Raw genomic sequence first — 18,749 nt, 5'->3', positions numbered from 1 at the left:
TAGGAAGCTTAGGTGCAGAATTTAGAGGCCCTTGTCAGTGTTCCTGTGGAAGACAATCATGTCTACCTTTTAGCCCCTGAACAGACCTGGGAAGCCCTTGCTCCCCCATCTGCAGACCTGAGGCACCTTCTCAAGAGGTTGCCTTGACTTCCATAACTAAGCTTTCCCTCAATATTCAAAGGCATCAGAGTCCAATGAATTGTGGTTCATTCTGCATTCTGGTCCTGCTGTGTGACCTTGGGCAAGTCACTTAACCAGTTTCCTAATTTGTAAACTAACAGTTCTGGAATAGGCAGTCTCAGCTCTTTAGACTCCTACCTAGGTCCCCAATTCTTCTCTCATTACATCCTCTCCTCATTTTTGTCTTCCCTCTTCATGGGGCTTAGAGTTGAGGATCTAAATGAACAGACCTCTCCCTCCAATCATTTCGGCTCTATAAGAACTATTTTGAAGAGGTTCCACCCTCTTCTAGTCCCCAACCCCCCCTCCCCAAAATCTCCCCACTCCCTCCATTGGTAGCTGCCAAAGGCAAGTCGCGGAGACAGAAACTGGGGAGGGAAGGCAACCATCAGGACAAGAGGCATGAAGGGGCTGGAGGGGAGGAGCCCTCAGGGATCCTATTTCAACAAACGGCTCTTTCCCGAGCAGGAGAGGGGGGCTGAGGGGGAGAGAGACCTATTTAAAGCTACCCTGTTACTTCGGCTGTCTCTGTCCGTCTGACTCGATCTCCGCCTGTCCCGCCTGTCCGAGTTGACGATCCTTCCCATTGGCCTCTCCGTTCTCAGTCCCTGCAGTTCCTCTGCCCCAAGATGGGCCGCGGGGTGAGTACCCCTGAAAGCTGAGCCCACTAGTTCTCCACGACCATGTCTCTTACCAAGCATGGAGCTCCGAGGAGGGGCGGTTGGCAGAATAGGGACCGGGGATGGGGGGGTAGGGGTGGAGAGGAGAGAGTGGGATGTGGTGAGAAAGATCCAGGGAGGCAGTCGGGAGGTGGGCACACACACACACACACACACACACACACACACACACACACACATTTGAAGTCATCCTCTTCACACATCTCCACTCGTAGAAAGATCCCCTCTCCCACACTCGGACCCGCCCTGAACTTTTTCAAACTTACTCTTTAATCCTCTTCCTAACACTCTCGTATTCCCATTCACTTGCTGCTTTTCTCTCTCTCACCCTAAGTATCCAATTGAAGGGTCATCTGGTCCCGTTTGTTCCCAGGACCCAAAAGACAGCCCCTTGGGACTGCCAGTCAGAGAGGGTAGAAAGCCCTCCTGCTTACTGACGACTGGGAGGGGCGGAAGCTATAGGGATTCGGCATCTCATTCCCTGGGTAGCCAAACAACTTTGGACACCCAGTTCCCTGGGCACTGAGTGCCAGGGACAGCTGGGAGAGCTGGGGGAGGAGTGACAGCCCCCCCCACCACCGTGTCCTGGGCAGCATTGTCCTTGGGCTTAGGGCTAGGCTCAGCAGAGACTTTCCCAGTGGTTAGTGAGAGCAATCTGCCCCCTTACCTCCTGCCCATGGCATTCTCAGGCAAAAGGAATGTCTGTTGAGCAGATTATAGAACTTCTGTGGGCACGACTATCTTTTGGACCCTTGAGGGAAGCTTCTGTGGAGGATTGACCCTATCCCCTTATACATCATAGCACCACCAACCCCTTTCTTCTGGGAAAGGGCATAGTTAAGAATAGACGACTTCTAGAGAAAAACTGGAGTCAGTAGTGAGCAGTGGAGAGGGTCTCCTTGTGTGGAGAGGCTTCCCAGAGGACAAGGGAATCATGAAGGGTCAGACCAGGACACATCTGAGTTCAACAGCTGAGAAAGCTGTGGGGTGGGGACACCAGGGTTCCTGGGCTTGGATGAGAGCTATAAATAGAGGGTGAGGGATTCACAGTGTGTGGCCCTGTATCACTGTGTCCATGAATGCATCTGTGTGTGTGTGTGTATGTATACACACATGTATATGTGGAAGGATGCACATTTGTATCTGTCTGTGAAAATATGTCAAAGGAACTCAACTTGTGATAAGGGCCAAGGGTAGCTGCCATCATGCATTGGGGAGGGGGTGCTTGCACACACATTAGTGTCAGAAGAAATGCCTTTGGGACATTCTATATCTTTGGGCATTCCCATAGTCCCGAGTCCTTCAGATGAGCTTTGGATTCTGTAATAACAGGAGGAATGAATCTCCTGGAGGAGGGAGGGAGTTCCTGGTGAGTCTGCCAGGAGTATTTGGTATGAAGAGTATGGGAGAGAGTTAAAGGATGAGGAGAAGGGCAGGTAATAGGGATCATGGGAAGGGGAGACAAGAGGAGAGTTACTTTCCCACTTTAACCTTAGGACATCTGAGATTCCTTCCAGTCCAAGGGCTACTGGGAAGGTGATGCTGATGAGGACCCAGGAATGCCTAGTTCCAGGGAAAGGGGTTCTATTAAAGTTGTAGAATTCTCTAGATCATCTGCTAGCCCCAGCTTTAATCCCCCAGCATCCAAGTGTCTCTCGATGACCCCGAAACTCCCCCTTTGGTGACATAGGTTGTAATAAAAGCCAGATAGGGAAGGAAAACAGACTCTGCTTCAGCTGAAGGAGGCAAAGTGAGATGGGGGTGGCTGCAGCTTGGATTCCAGATCATCAGGAAGGACCACTCTGTTCTCTGTGACAGGATAGACTCCCCAGACTCTGGTTTCTAGGGTCCTGCTCCCCAGTTCAGAATTGTCAACTTCCTATCAGTCCCATAAGGGACTGCCGGTCCCTAGCCCTAAGCTGGTCTCATCACATTGCCCCATAGCCATGAAGGATGGCCGGGGAGGTGGGGGAGGGATAATAGTGTTGGGAGGGGGATGCAGGCCTTCTCCAGCTGCAGTGGGGAGGTAGGGTGGGAGGGGGATTGGGCTGATTTCCAGTCGCCCCCGCTCTGTCCCAGCCTCTGGCTTTCTCAGAAAGAACTCTCTGTTCTCCTTCCACATTCAGGACCCTGAGAAGGGGAGAGTGGGTAAAGGGGAGGGGGGGTTAAGAGGCAGAGGGGTCCTTCCTTCCTCTCTCTCTTTCTTCCCTAGGCTGCCGCTGGCCCTGGCTCTCTGTGGGCTCCTGGCTCCAGAGCCCAAGACGCCTGCCAGGACAGGAGGAGGGGGGAGAGTGGGCAGTCTGTCCCAAGCTCAAGGCCTGCTGGGGAATGGAGTGGGATGGTAGGGGGGGAGAGGAGGAGCTGCTAAGAGCAGACTGCATCCTATGGCCAAAATTTCTAGGCTGGTGGTTTTTTAGAAAATATATACACTTGAAATTCATTTTCACATAATTTCTTTTATGTCAAAATTCACATTAAATTCCTAACCTTGGTCCTTGTCCCTCTACCCCAGGCACTCTAACCTTTCCCTGAAGACTTTGTCCAGCATAGAGAAATTGTTTGGTCTCTTGCTTTATTCAACCCTTTACATCACAGCTGCCCCCCTTGCCTTCTCAGCTAGCAACCTCTCCCACAAAGTATAGGGTCAGAGAGTTCAAAGAACTGAAATTCTTATTTACAAAATCTGTCCAATCTAATAAACTGCCCACAAGTCCTCTTAGGAAATGTGGGAAAGGGAGGGGCAGGACTAAGGGGGAAACCAGTCACAAACCCCTCCACATAGTCCCGAGGGGGAAACTGAGGCATGGAGGTGGAAACAATCTGGGAGGCCTTTTAGTGAGGTTTGATTGGGCCCTATGATGAAGCCAACAAGTCCTGACTTCCAACCAAACCTTCTCAGCCCAGCCTTCTCACCACAAGGTCATCATGTCCCTGAGTGGGGGTGGGGAGAAGAGAATGGAGGAGGTTGAAGTGAAAAGGATCCCTTTCCGGTGAGTTCTTGTGCCCACACCGGAGCTGAGTCACAATCCTTGTAACATGCCAAAGTGGATCTTTGGGCTGAGGCCACTTTGGAGGGAAATGTTCCCGACCCTGGGGCACAGTCTTTTTCAATTTTGAATCCCAGGAGCCCGGCGGATTCTCCTATGACCCAAATCTAACTTCCAAATTCTAAAGTCTCATCAATTTAATGGTACCTTAGCCCTGTACTACTCTTAGCCCAGTGCCTGGCACATAGTGCTTATTAACAAGTGCTTGTTGGAATAGCTGGGTAATTCAGTGGATAGGGAGCCAGGCCTGGAGTTGGGAGGTCCTAGTTTCAAAAGTGGGCTCTGTTACCGTGGGCAAGTCACTTAAGTCCAATTATCTCTAGACCTTACCACTCTTCGATCTTGAAACCAATACTTTATATAAATTCTAAAACAGAAGATAAGGGGTTTTTAATTAATAAATGCTCATTGATTTGACTGTTGATTGACTCATAATGGGTTCCTGGAAGATGGATCCTGAATTTGGAAATTCTTATATTTAGGAACTATCAGGGCTCACATCTTATCCCATTCGTGCCTATGAGTAGAAATGAGGGTAGAAAAGTGACCAACTAAACCAAAATGAGGATGTGGGTCTTAAGGGACCTCCAGGTGTCACCCTATCCCCAGAAAGGGAGATGAATATGGCAACCAAGGGCAGACTTCCAGGGTAAACAGGGCTCCCAGAAAAATATATTTTTAAAAATCCCCATTCCCCAGATTCCACTCCTTTATTCCTCAAGCCTCTCACCCTTCTCATATCACTGGCCTACTCTCTCAAGCTTCTCCTTCTTACTCAGATCCTCTTGGCCCCCTAATCCCAAAGTTCTCCCCCAAAGCCTGTCTTTTCTCCAGCATTCTCACTTCCCTCCTTTAAATCTAAGATATTCCCAAGTGGTCCTGGTCATGTGGGCAGAGAAACCCCAAGGCCAGATACAGTTTTCCTAACCTGCCACCTTCTACTTTTCTCCTAAACAGCCTAGGACTTCCTTCAGGCTTGATTTCGAGACTAAAATATTACAATCTCTTTGAAGGCAGGGACTTGGCCATATTTGATTTTGGAGCTATCCACTGTTTTTGTTCCTATTAAATACTTAGTGTTTATTTTTTCTAAAACCCTTAGCTTCCCTCTTAGAATCAAAACTGTGTATTAGTTCTAAGGCAGAAAAGCAGTAAGAGCTAGTCAATGGGGGTTAAATGACTTGCCCAGGATTACTTAGCTGGGAAGCAAAGTCTGAGGCCACATTTGAACCCAGGACCTCCTTTCTCCAGGCCTGGCTCTTTATTTGGTAAGCCACCTAGCTCTCCCTTAACAAACATTTATTGAATTGAATTTGTAGCCTAATAATAGAGCTGGAATGTACCTTAGATATCATCTAGGACAAACAACCCCTTCATTTTAACTGGTAATGAAAACCCACAGAGGTAAAATGACTTTCCCAAGGTCATATATGTAATAGATAGCAAAGCAGGGATCAAATCCAGGTCCTCTTGGCTCCAAATTCTCTCCTTTTTCCATTCTACTCCAGTTCCTTCACAAACCCCATAGAAAATCCCTTGCCTTTGAAGCAGTATCTTTATTCTTAAGGAAAGCAGTCCCAGATTCCTCTCTTCTTCCTAATTCCCTGGAATTAATTCTTATCTTAGGCTGGTCGAGAGTACTCACCTGCCGCCACCACCACAGAAAATGGGGGCGGCAAGAAGAAGCAAAAAGAGAAGGAATTGGATGAATTGAAGAAGGAAGTGGCCATGGTGAGGACAACCTCTTGCCCTGGGACCTTCTCTGTCTTTTCCATCCCTTGAAATTGAACCTTCCTCAAGTGGGGAGAGCTGTGTCATTCCTGGGGTTGGCTACTAGAAAAGCCTTGGGTTCCTTTCATGCCCATAGAGCTATCCAAGCCACTTCCCTGAATTCCTTTCTTCCCTTAAAGTAACTGCTTGCTTCCTCCTCAGGATGACCACAAGCTATCCCTGGATGAGTTGGGTCGAAAGTATCAGGTAGACCTGTCCAAGGTGAGTTGGGGATTTCCTTGGGGGTAGGAAGAAGAGCCCCCACTTTGCTCCTGGTCTCCCTTACTCTCTGAGGGAATGTCTCCTAGCCACAAGATGGCTTCTGTCCTCTCAATATTATGGTCTAGAAAGGATGCACAGAATGTTAGAACTAGAAAGAAGGAAATAGAAACTCAAAGAGATTGACTTGCCCCAAATCATTCCATTAGAAACACTGGGCTTCTTGATTCAGTGCCCTTTCTACCCTGCTGTACTCCATCACAAGTCTAATAAACATAGTGGCAGAAGGAGGAGGCAGGGGGAGAAGTTCCAGAGGCAAATTTTGTTTGAAGTAAGGGAGAAAAAACCCTAACAATCAAAATGATTAAAAAGTAAAATGGGTTCTCCTAGGGAATAGAGGATTCTCCCTCACTGGAAGTCTTTTGGCAGAGGCTCAAGGATGTCTCATTAGGTGTACTAAAAGGGGATTCCTATTTAAATCTGAACTGCACTAGATAAGTCCTGGAATCTACAGAGTCTACTCAGATTCTGTAATTCTGTCAAATGATAAATTGGGCAGTCCTGACTACGAGTACAACAGATTTCTCCTCAACTTCCCTGTTGAGTAGGAACAGAAGGGCTGAGAGGAGAGGGCTCTTGAGACTCTTTCCTGGAAGCTCTATCCTGCAGGTCTTTGGTCCCATCTTTGGCTATCTCAAGTCTGGCTCTGCCTCTGCAGTGGGCTTGGAGATCTTTCTTCCCTTCTGAGGTTATTAAACAAGGGAATAGAGCTAGGAAGAAAAGAAGGTATTGGGCCTATGGGGACAATTAGAGGGGCAGAAAAGAAAGGAGAAAGGGAAAGAGGTGAGGAAAAATGATAGGAAGTGGTGAAGCTGCCCCCGCAAGATTCACTTTTAAGTTGAATTTGCATGAACATTTTTTCTATCATTTTCTCCAGTCTAGACTAAATCAACAAAATAACAAATCAAGATCTGATTTGTAGCATTTTCTAATTTCCGAGATGTAAATACTTACACTGAAAAATGTTACAATTTCTCAGAATCTTGGCATCCTTGGTACCTAGTTCATTACCTCACTCCACTGTTTGAAATGTTATAGAATGCATGTATTCCATATGTGTATGGAATCTTGTACAATGATTCATCCAGAAAGAACCTTAATGATCATTGAGTCTATTCCTTTCATCACCTTTCTAGGGCCTCACCAACCAGCGAGCCCAGGATATCTTGGCCCGGGATGGACCCAACGCTCTCACTCCACCACCCACCACCCCAGAATGGGTCAAATTCTGTCGACAACTCTTTGGGGGCTTCTCCATCCTGCTCTGGATTGGGGCTCTGCTCTGCTTCCTGGCCTATGGCATCCAGGCAGCCATGGAAGATGAGCCATCCAATGACAATGTGAGCCTTGAGATTTGTTTACTAGCCTGTGTGGTTGATCCTGTCCTTTGGCCCTCCCCATCTTGGAATCCCTAAATCCTCAATCTCCAGCACTAGATCCTTGAGCAAAATTCTTCATTTACAGAAGCTGAGACCTGACTGGGCAGTGACTCAGCGAGGAGGCTGGCTCCTGAGCTGGTGCTAAAAAAAAATGCCTCATATACTTGTGATCAGCAGCTTGAAAACCCTACCACCGCTGCCAAGGCAAAATGATGGGAATAATAAGAATAATAAATAAGGCATCATTCTTAGTGGGTAAAGCACAGGACTTGGAATCATGAAGAGACCTGGGCTCAAATCCCACCTCAGACACTTATTTATCTGTGTGAAACTTATGCATATTTTAACCTTTCAGTCTTAGTTTCATCTGTAAAATGAATATAATAATAGGTTGTTATGAAGATTAAATGATGGATGTAAATCCTTTGGGGGAAATGTGAAATGCTATAGAAATGAGAGCCTTCAATAATAACACCTTACGTTTTTATAGCACTTTAAAGTTTGCCACACATTTTCTTACAAAAATCTTATTTCCATTTTACAGATGAGGAAATTGAGGCTCTGAAAAGTTAAGTAATTTGTCCAAGATCACACAGTTGAGAAGTAGAAGAGAGAGGGTTCCAATGCCTCAAGGACTGGCTCTTCTCCATGGAGCCATTTGTTGCCATTTCATTCCTTAGTGATGGCTCTTCTCTAATTCCTTCTATATCTTCCCAACTCCATCGACTGTATAGGTTTAGAGTCAGGAAGGTGAATTCTCTCTATCCACAATCCCACCTTCTGAGGCAACACACTCAGTGGAAACAAAGCAAGGGTGTGCTGGTAAATATTTAACCACAGGCTTTCCACTAGGGGAAAATTATATAACATGACACACCTTTTTTATTTTTAAACCTTTACCTTACGTCTCATAATCAATACTGTGAATTGGTCCAAGGCAGAAGAGATAAAAGGGCTAGGTAGTGGGGATTAAGTGACTTGCCCAGGGTCACACAGCTTGGAAGTGTCTGAGTCCAGATTTGAACCTAAGGCCCATCTTTAGGCCTGGCTCTCAATCCACTGAATCACCTAATTACCCCCAAATGACACATTTTTAAGTTGAATTTGCATTAATATTTTCTTGCATGTAGACAATCAACAAAATAATAAATCAAGGCCTGATTTGTATTATTTTATGATTTCCAAAATGTAAATACTTATACTGAAAATTTAACAATCTCTCACAAGCCCAAGCTGGCTCCCACACACCTCCAGAACAAAAAATCTTATGCTTTACATAAGGCAATTATATTCTGCAAAATCATCTGCTCCTACCCTGAAGCAGCTGCTTTTCATGGGATCAGGTAGGAGTTGCATGATTTAGTTAACACATTTTTCCTGCTCCAGCTATACCTGGGTGTGGTCCTGGCAGCTGTGGTCATTGTCACTGGCTGTTTCTCCTACTATCAGGAGGCCAAGAGCTCCAAGATCATGGATTCCTTCAAGAACATGGTGCCACAGGTAGATGGCAGGGTTGGATATTATCTGATCCCTCCCCTGTTTCCCCTGCTCTCCAATATGGAGACTTGGTGAGGGGGAGCCCTATTATCTCATCTAGTCATGATAAAGTTCTGAAGATGTTTCAGGAGTGGGGTCTTAGCTCTCTCCTCAGGTGGGTGAGGGCATAGAAAAGCAGGAATGGGGAGGGAGGAAATAAAGGAATGTAATGGTGGTCTGGATGAAACTGATGCCCCGACTGTCTTCCCATAGCAAGCTCTGGTGGTTCGAGAGGGTGAGAAAATGCAGATCAATGCAGAGGAGGTGGTGGTAGGAGACCTGGTGGAAGTGAAGGGTGGAGATCGTGTCCCAGCTGACCTCCGGATCATCTCTTCTCATGGGTGCAAGGTGAGTAGGTGGGAACCAGACTCATGTACGGTTGGGTGGATTGTAGAAGTGGGAACAAGTCAGAGCTAGTCAGCTGTCATTCTATCGGTGTTCAATGATACCCATCTGATCTTCCTATCAATAAGATGTCTATGGATTATCTTATTCTCCTGTTATTTATTTATTAATACAGACATTAGTGTTTATGTCCTGAATTTGAAATCTAATTGGATGTCTGTAACCTCATAGGTTCAAATCCTGATTAAGGTTGACTGTCTACTCCATTGAGATCTTTGTAAGCTTTAGAGTACACTAGTAAAGCGAGATGTTAGCATTTACAATTTTTTTTCTAGTGAAATAAACCTGGCATAGTGGATATAGAAAGATATGGGCTAGATAATAGTAACATTAGATGGATAGAAATGGTCAGACCCAAAGACCATAATAGCATAGATTTATAGCTGGAAGCGACCTTCGAGATCACTTACTCCAAGATTCCATCCCAGATCTCTTGATTCCAAGTCCAGGACTCCAACAACCTGATCCAGAATTGGAAAAGACCTTTGAGACTATCTAGTCCAACCTGTACCTGAAAAATAATCCTCTCAACAATATACCTAACAAATAGTAATAGGGGGCAGCTGGGTAGCTCAGTGGATTGAGAGCCAGGCGTTGAGATGGGAGGTCCTAGGTTCAAATCTGGCCTCAGACACTTCCCAGCTGTGTGTCCCTGGGCAAGTCACTTAACCCCCATTGCCTACCCTTACCACTCTTCTGCCTCAGAACCAATACACAGTATTGACTCCAAGACAGAAGGTAAGGGTTTAAAAAAATAAAAATTAAATTAAAAAATAGTAATACAACCCTTGCTTGAGAACTTCTTAATGAAGAAAATAATTCTGCCTTCTAGGCTAGCCCATTCCATTTTGGGATAGCTTGAGTTGTTCATAAGTATTTCTTACATCGAGCCTAAATTTGACTCTTCAATTTTGCCTTAGGGAACCAAGCAAAATAAGTCTAATTCCTTTTCCATATAACTGTCCATAGAATTCTTGAAGACAATGATCATGTTCCTCCTAAGTCTTCTTTTCTGTAAGATTCTCAAGATGATCTTTATATACAATTATCATGAGACTTCTTTTACATCCTTGTTACTCTTCTTGGGAGGTTTTCCAGTTTATCAATATCCTGAATCATGGGATGACACCTGAACCCACTCTCCCAGGTGTAGTCTGACCAAGATAGCGTGGTGGCATTGCCATCTCTCATCAGGCTTTGACTCTGAGTCTCTCTTAATTCAGCTGATAATCTCATTCAATCCCTTGTTTTCCTAGCACGAATTCATATGAAACTTGCAGCCCACTAAGCCCCCTGATCATTTTTGGAATTTTTGATCATAGCTTCTACTCACAAAATTATTTTCTTTGAACCCAAATGTTAAGATTTTACATTTCATCTAATGAAATTTCCTCTTCTTAGATTTGGCCCAACATTTTATCTCATCCAGTCCTTTTGGGAACCCGACCACAGCTTTTGTGTGAGCTTATCCGAACTAGCTTTGTTTCATCTGTACATTTTGTGAGTGGGCCATTTATCCAAGTCACTGATCAAATTATTAAATAGTGCAAGCCAAGCATAGGGGAACAAGCACAGTTCTCAGAGGATCCCCACTAGTGACTTCCTTCCAAGATAACATTGAGCTCTCCATGACTATTCTCAGGGAGGCTGTGTAGGAAAATGGCATGTAAGCACAGGTTTTCTGATTACAAACCTAGTGTTCTAGATGTCTTTGGAAATTTGTAGTTGTGATTAAGGAGATATGGACTTGTCTTTGTGTAAATGTGCATCTATCTGATGAGTCTTCTTTACGCTGTCTCTTTATCCTCAGGTGGACAATTCATCCCTGACAGGCGAATCAGAACCACAGACCCGTTCCCCTGAGTTTACCCATGAGAATCCCTTGGAGACCCGAAATATCTGCTTCTTCTCCACCAACTGTGTGGAAGGTGAGAGGCAGATCCAGAATGGGTACCAGAGAAGCTCCCTAAAGAAATGTCTGACAGGGAAGAAGGAACAGTGCTCCCAGATGAGCTCCTTCAGCGAGGTTGTCCTTATCCCCTAATAAGCAGAAAGGAAAGCCTCACAGACAGAGATCTGGGCTCCACTGTGATGCTGTTTCTCTTCTCATCTGGGATAGTTCTTTACAAGTGGTAAAACTGTGAGGTGAGAAACGAGAGAAAAATGCACCTCGATGGCTTTGGGGTGCTGGCAAGGAAGGGAGAACAGCAGCATAGCAGAGTGGGACAGTTGCTGCCTTTAGTACTTAATAAGGATGTGATTGTGAGCAAGTCACTTAGATTCTCTGAGCATCATGGGGTCAAAGGTTTAGAGCTAGAAGGATTGGAGTTCCTCTAGTCCTACCCCTCAGGAAGGAATCTGAGGCCCAGAGAGGTATGATGACTTGCCTAAGTCACTGAGGTAGGAAGTAAGGATTTGAACTCAGCTTCTTAGAACTCTGGCCAGTGCTCTTTCCATCAAACCAAATGGCCTCCTTAGCTTTGCCATCTGTAAAATGGACTTCACTAACCTCCCTGATGGAGAAATGCTTTGTAAATTAAAGAGTGCAATATAAAAATGAGCTAGAGGTTGAATGCAGAGGAGAGGAAATCTCTAGCTCATAGGATATAGAACTGGGAGGAACTTTGGGGATTGGCCAGTTCCCAAATTCAAATAGAAACTCTTTTATTGTTTAGTCATTTTTTAGTCATGTTTGACTCTTTATGATCCGATTTAGAGTTTTATTGGCAGAAATACTGGCATGGTTTGCCATTTCCTTCTCCAGCTCATTTTATAGATGAGGAAACTGAGGCAAGCAGAGTTAAGTGACTTGCCCAGGGTCACATAGCCAGTAAGTATCTGAGGTTGAATCTGAACCCAGGAAGATGAGTCTTTCTGGCTCCAGGCCTGGCATTCTACTCACTGTACCACTAATCCACACATAAAGGTCTCTGCAGGAGAGATACTGGTTTTGTTTTAAAATGTAATATTTTTAAATTTCGTTAATTACATTTAAACTTACCTCTGTGCATTTGGGAGGCTAGTAAGCTATGTGTTTGACATCTCTGATCTAGTCTAATCCCCTTCATTTAACAGATGAGGAAACTGAGGTCTAGAAAAGCAAAATAGCTAGTAAGGAATAAAATAAGTCTTCAAACTCCACATCTCTGACTCTGAATCTGACAAATCATATTTGAATTTACCTGGTCTCTTTTGGTGCCCGTGGTCCCATATGCTCTTACCTTTGCTGGGACAATGACCAGGAGTAGAATCTGGTTTCTCTAGACAAAAGGGCAAGTCCAGACAGAGGTAAGCAGAGTGAGACTGGCACTGCCCCAGCACAGACAGCTAAGGCTGCAGAAGAGATAGATTAAACTGGGAAAGACCCAGGATGCTTTCAGTTGTTGAACCCAGCAGGGGGCAGGAAAGGCTCACCTGGGAGGCAGGTGAGCAGAACTGACTCTTACTCCCCTCCATTTCACCCTGAGGCTCGAGTGCATTTTAAGAGCCTCTAAAAGCAAGCTCCTGAGCCCCAGGATCAGAACAAAACTTGTCTCCCAAGGGACCTTGAGTTTGCCCAGAATTATCTTTCGTCTATTTGAATCTTCACTGTTATCCTAGAGCAGGGGTCGACAACCTTTTTGACTTTGAGAGCCATAAAAGCCACATTTTTAAAAATGTAATTTCGTGAGAGCCGTACAGTGCTCACAGTGCAGCTCCTGTAACAGTGCCTGAAAAAAAAATTGACATTATGGATCCTGCAGAAAGAGCCATATCTGGCCCTCAAAAGAGACAGATATGGCTCGAGAGCCATACATTGCCGACCTCTGGCCTAAAGGATGTAGCAAAAGTAATGTTTTCCTCTCTCCAGCTTAATCAGAATCCCAGACCAGAGGGAAGCACTAGTTGAAAAGAATCATGTTGGTGAGGCAAGGAACAGCTGTTGCAATAAGGAACCCTTTACCTACTAGGTGAAGAACTCTGTACAACTCCTAGGCTGTGTTCAAGTTAATTGCCAAACCCTATCTGCACTTCCTTGCCCAAACAATCATGTCTGAAGAGCAACTAGGTAGCTCAGTGAATTGAGAACCAGGCCTGAAGACTGGAGGTCCTGGGTTCAAATTTAGCCTCAGATACTTCCTAGCTGAGTGACCCTGGGCAAATCACTTATCCCTTATTGCCTAGCCCTTACCACTCTTCTGCCTTGGAGCCAATACACAGTATTGATTCTAAGACAGAAGGTGAGGGTTTAAAAAAAAGAATCATTGTCTTGTATAGAGATAGATAGATAGTGCCTCCCCGTGTTCATCTGAGGATCAAATGAGATATTTGTAAAGCCCTTCACAAAACCTTAAAGCACTATATAAATGCTAGCTAATATTATTATAAATTAGGAAGAAACCTTAGAAGCACCAAGTCCCCTTTTACCCCCTTATCTTACAGATAAGGAAATAAAGTGATTTCCAAAATCACACAGTAAGGTGTAGAAGTGGGATATGAACCCGGGCATTAATTTTATATTCTCTTTCCACTGTATCACAAGCTTTATTCATATTAAATATCATTAAAGTTGCAAATCACAATATTAAACAAAACGATGCATTTGAGGGGCAATGAGTTCCAAAGGAAATATATTATAAATTTTATGTAGGGGCAACTAATTGATGGAACAACATTAGAGTTGGGCCCATGACTTTTGGATCATGACGAATCAATAATTTTATTCCAAGGCAACGTCAGTTGAGGAAACATTATACAGAATATGCCTAGATTCAATAATTCTGTCTTGAATACATCTATCTTGAAGAAGCTAGAATTATTATAATGACCCCTATTAATACAATTTGTTTTTTTTCTTCAATCTACACTTTCCTTCCTATAGATTCAGTTAATATCTTTTGTTAATGCACTAAATTTTTGCTATTTGCACTGTCTCCCATAGTCTCCCATTGTGTCTCCCACAGTTTGTGCTTATTTTCTTCAGAAAATCTTGGGAAAATAGTCCTCCCCCCCTTTAAAAAATTCTGGCTTAGAAGAATAGGCAAAGATTCTTATAATTCCATCTAATGGATGTGAGAGGGAGCTATGCTGAATTTAACTAAGTGGAGGTGGGTGATAGCAGCATCCTAGAATCTCAGAGTTGGAAGGGGCTCCAGAGGTATCCACCTTTCTGTAGGGTGATTAGTAGAAGACAAGGCTGGAGTATAGTCCCCATCTATTTGACCTCACTAACTAGTTGTGCTTGGGAGACAACTACTAGCCTGGGAAGGTATAAAGGAAAGATGACTGTAATGGGAAGCAGGGAGACCTGGGTTCTAGTCTCCACCCTGCCACTGATTCACTGGCTGATCCAAGATAAGACATTTCCCCTTGGCTTCTTCAACTGTCAAGGGATTGGAGCAGCTGGTTTCTAAGTTCCCTTCTAGCCCTAATGTGCATTTGGCTTGGTTTTCACATCTCTAATATCTAGTAAGGTGTCTCCTATAATGTGCCCCATGGCCTGATCCAGGTGCCTTCTCCTTGAATGCAGGCACAGCCCGGGGCATCGTGATAGCTACAGGTGACCGGACTGTGATGGGCAGAATAGCCACTCTGGCTTCAGGCCTGGAGGTTGGTCGAACACCTATTGCCATGGAGATCGAGCACTTTATCCAACTGATCACTGGAGTGGCTGTCTTCCTCGGTGTCTCCTTCTTCGTTCTCTCCCTCATCCTGGGCTACAGCTGGCTAGAGGCCGTCATCTTCCTCATTGGCATCATTGTGGCCAATGTGCCAGAGGGGCTCCTGGCTACCGTCACCGTAAGTGGAAAGGGCTGGGAAGGGACAAGAGCGTCAATAGAAATGGGGGTGCTGTCTTATTAACAAGTAGGAGTGCTCCTGCTCATATTATTTTGTAAGTCTCTTGATTTGACTTCAACAGAAATCATAAGCCTTTGATAGAGTAGCAGGAGTTTGCATTTCCCTAGAAAATTATGGTTACACAGAAGAGAGACAGTGTGGTGGTGTGAAAAGCATGTCAGGCTGTCAGTCAAAAGACCTGGGTTCTAATCCCAACTGTGATGTTTGGTTGTCTTATGACGGTTTTCTTTCTAAGATTGTTCCCTGACGCTGTAAAGTGCCTAGTACCTCCCCCCTCCCCAATCTCCTAGAAGGAAACGCGCCTTTAAATACCTACTATGTGCCAGGCTGGGCACAGTGCTGGGCTCTTGATCCTCACAATAGCCCTGGAAGATGAGTGCCTATAAATACAGAGAAACATTGTGGTGCCCACTTTGGGACTCAAGTCAAAAGCTCTGAGTTAGAATCTTGATCTGACAGCTGACCAGCTGCATGACCATGGGCAAATTCTCTGCAGGTTCCCAAGTCTCCATTTTTCATCCTTAAAAAAAGGATAAAAAGATTTGCACTCATTCTCCCAGAGGATTATTGGTGAAAACCAAATGAGATTATGTAGGTAAAATGCATTTAAACGTGAGCTATTACACCTCATTACTGTTTAATTTATCTTCATCATTAATATCATTATCTCATTTTGTTGCTATATCCTTAGTACCTCTTTCCCACACATAATAGAAACTGAATAACTGTTTGATTGGTTATTATTTTTGAGTATTCCAAGGCTCAGAGTTTAAGTAGTTAACCCACAGTCACAAACTCAGCAAGTGATGGAAGCAGAGTCCAAATGTAGGTGATCTAAAACCTACAGGATGGGGACCTATATCATTAAGGATAGATTAAAAACAAGTAGGGTGGGGGGCAACTAGGTGGTTCAATGGATTGAGAGCCAGGTCTAGAGATGGGAGCTCTTGAGTTCACATCTGGCCTCAGACATTTCCTAGCTGTGTGAGCCTGGGCAAGTCACTTAACCCCTGTTGCCTAGTTCTTGCCTCGCTTATGTCTGAGAACTCAGCATTGATTCTAAGACAGAAGGTAAGGGTTTTAAAAAAAAGGTAGCCTCTAAGCAATGAGCACACACAAGGGTCCCCCCTTCAATAATTAAATGAAGCAACGTCGGGGAAGAGGTGGAGCCTGACTTGAAAGATCCATCTGCTGCAATAATCTAGCTGTCAGTTTAGTGGCTGGGATATAGCACCCATGCTAGAGGAACCATGAGATGGCCTTGCCTTCCAAGGGAGTGTATTTGGTAAGGCAGGAATCTAGAGGGAAGAACCCAGACTTGGGGAGCTGTAGGTTCAAGTCCCAGAATCAGAGGAAGGAAGGAACAAGGAACAAGTAGAAGAATCTGAGGAGATGTGAATCTTGGGAGTCCAGCAAACCCTAGCATTGACTTCCTGAGGCACAGAGTGGTGATTCCCCCCCACCAATTACCACCCCTTCCCCAGCCCTGACCTAAGCTTTCTGATCCCCACCTTGAAGAGGGATTAGAGGATGTCTCTGCTTACACTCCTCAGCTCTTTCCCAGATATCTGAGAGGTACAGAATGAAGAAGGAATGACTAGTTGCAACTATTCAACCCCAAGTCTGTGAAATTTAATATCAGGAAGACCTGAGTTCAAGAAGGGGGAAAAGAAGTATTCTTGAAGAGGAGTCAAGAGGCGGAATCTCCCTCATCCCCACATAGACATTCATTCCAGTGGAGCTCTGGGGACCTGGGGGAGATGGGAACTGTTAATCTACTTTATGAACCTAAGCTTCCTACAACCCCTTTGGAATCCATGGGCTACACTATGGCCTCCATTTCTTCATTACTCATTCATTCCTGCAATCCCAGCTTCCCCTAAAACTGTTCTCCCAAAGGTCACCAATGACCTAATCACCAGATCCATTAGCCTTTTCTCACCCTTCTTGACCTATCTGTGGCATTTGATACTGACATTTCCATTCCTTCTTAAAACTCTCTCTCCCTCAGCCTCTAGGACACTCTACTGTCCTGTTTCTCCATCTTCTCTGCCTCCTTTATGGGCCTTTTTCCTCCTCCTACCACCTAACTGTGGGTATTCCCTAAGTCTTTTCTCTTTAAAATCTTTGCCACTCACTGCATTTTTACTTCATTTTTATTCCTTCCGAATCTCTTGTCTGTACCAGACCTCCCTCCAGAATTACAGGAGCTAATATTCCTACCAGACATTTCCATTTGGATGTCCCTATAATCACCCATCTCAACCCATATAAAACAGAATTATCTTCTCATCAAAAACAGTGCCTATTTCTAACTTCCTTCTTTGTTTGTTTTTTCAGATAGTAATATTTTCCCCACAGTGGTGGCCTAGACTCATTTTTGACACTTATATTTTCCTTTACGCCACATCCAACCAGTTGTCGAATCCTGTGGATCCTTGCTTTGAAGCGTCTTACACTTTTCATCTGTCTTTTCTGTTCCCACTTCTAATTTATACAGCCTGAAGACAGGCTGTACAAGCTGGATCCAATATATCTCATTACCTCATACTTTGATTACTGCTGTCATCTCAAATGGCCTCCCTAGCTTCAGTTTCTCTCCCATCTAATCCACACTATGCTGCTTTCATTATGTTATTGCTCTACTCAGAAACCCTTAATGGTTCCTCTGTGCCTACAGGACATGGCCCAAACTTTATCCCTTCATTCGAGGCCCTTCACCATCTGGACTGCATTCCCTTTTCTCCCTTATCACCCACGACTCTCCTATATACTCCATTCGCTTCCTAGTCTGCCAAGCTTTAGAGCTACAAGTGACCTTCTTGATTATCTTGTCCAGCCTCTGTATTTTACAGAAAAGGACCTTGAGACCCAAGACAGAGGGAAGGTCTTGCCCAAGGTCACCCGTAATTTAAACCCAAGATCTGAGAACCTGACTTCAAATCTAAAATTAGTACTAAATGCATCTACTTTGTGAAATAGTACTGGGAAATGAGTGTGAAGAAGATCACATATAGGCCAAGGCCTTGAGGAGCTTTGAATCTAGTAGAAGAAAAGAAAAAAATGTATAAATAACTATAGTATAAGCCTAAATATGTGTTGTGTATTTTCGATACTTGGAGTAACCCTGATTTCATCTGTGTTCCCAGTACCAATATAGAATACAGACTCTTTGGGATCAGAATGGCAGCAATGGACAGGGAAAGAATACTGACTCTAGAAGGCCTGGGTTTCAACCTCACCTTTGACCCTTACTCCCTGAATGACTTTGAACAGGTCATCTAATTTCTCTGGGCCTCAGTATCTTCATCTGTAAAATGAGGGGCCTGGATTAGATGGCCTCTGAGATCCCTTCCAGCTATATGACCACACACACATATAAATACATACATACATACATACATACATACATACACACACACACACACACACACACACACACACATATATATATATATAAAGAGAGATACAGATACAGAGATAGAGATGGAGGGAGGGAGAGAGAAGAGAGATGGAGGAAGGGAGGAAGAGAGACAGAGAGACAGAAAGAAAGACAGAGAGACAGAGAGAGAGACAAAGAGAGAGGGAGGGAGGGAGGGAGAGAAAAGAGAGTGGGAAGAAAAGAAAGAGAGAAG

General features: G+C 44.5%; 1 protein-coding gene across 2 annotated transcripts in view; it reads left to right on the top strand.

Annotated features, from left to right (window-relative positions):
* Nucleotides 1–725: 725 nt before the first annotated feature.
* The window catches only part of LOC123247014 (sodium/potassium-transporting ATPase subunit alpha-2), a 38,682-nt gene continuing 20,658 nt past the window's right edge, over nucleotides 726–18,749 (top strand). Inside the window, exons 1-8 of one of the 2 annotated variants that reach the window (XM_044675802.1) lie at nucleotides 726–821; nucleotides 5,534–5,638; nucleotides 5,840–5,899; nucleotides 7,093–7,296; nucleotides 8,722–8,835; nucleotides 9,085–9,219; nucleotides 11,087–11,204; nucleotides 14,786–15,054. In XM_044675802.1, the coding sequence (XP_044531737.1) occupies nucleotides 810–821; nucleotides 5,534–5,638; nucleotides 5,840–5,899; nucleotides 7,093–7,296; nucleotides 8,722–8,835; nucleotides 9,085–9,219; nucleotides 11,087–11,204; nucleotides 14,786–15,054 (1,017 nt within the window). In that variant the 5' untranslated portion in view covers nucleotides 726–809. Of the gene's footprint in view, nucleotides 822–5,533; nucleotides 5,639–5,839; nucleotides 5,900–7,092; nucleotides 7,297–8,721; nucleotides 8,836–9,084; nucleotides 9,220–11,086; nucleotides 11,205–14,764; nucleotides 15,055–18,749 lie in introns of both variants that reach the window. The other variant, XM_044675801.1, reaches the window with a different exon arrangement.

Source organism: Gracilinanus agilis, chromosome 4 (assembly GCF_016433145.1).
Source record: "Gracilinanus agilis isolate LMUSP501 chromosome 4, AgileGrace, whole genome shotgun sequence".
NCBI classification, from domain to species: Eukaryota; Metazoa; Chordata; class Mammalia; order Didelphimorphia; family Didelphidae; genus Gracilinanus; species Gracilinanus agilis.
The sequence above is the reverse complement of the archived record's forward strand: the minus strand, read 5'-3'. Positions and strand labels throughout refer to the sequence as shown.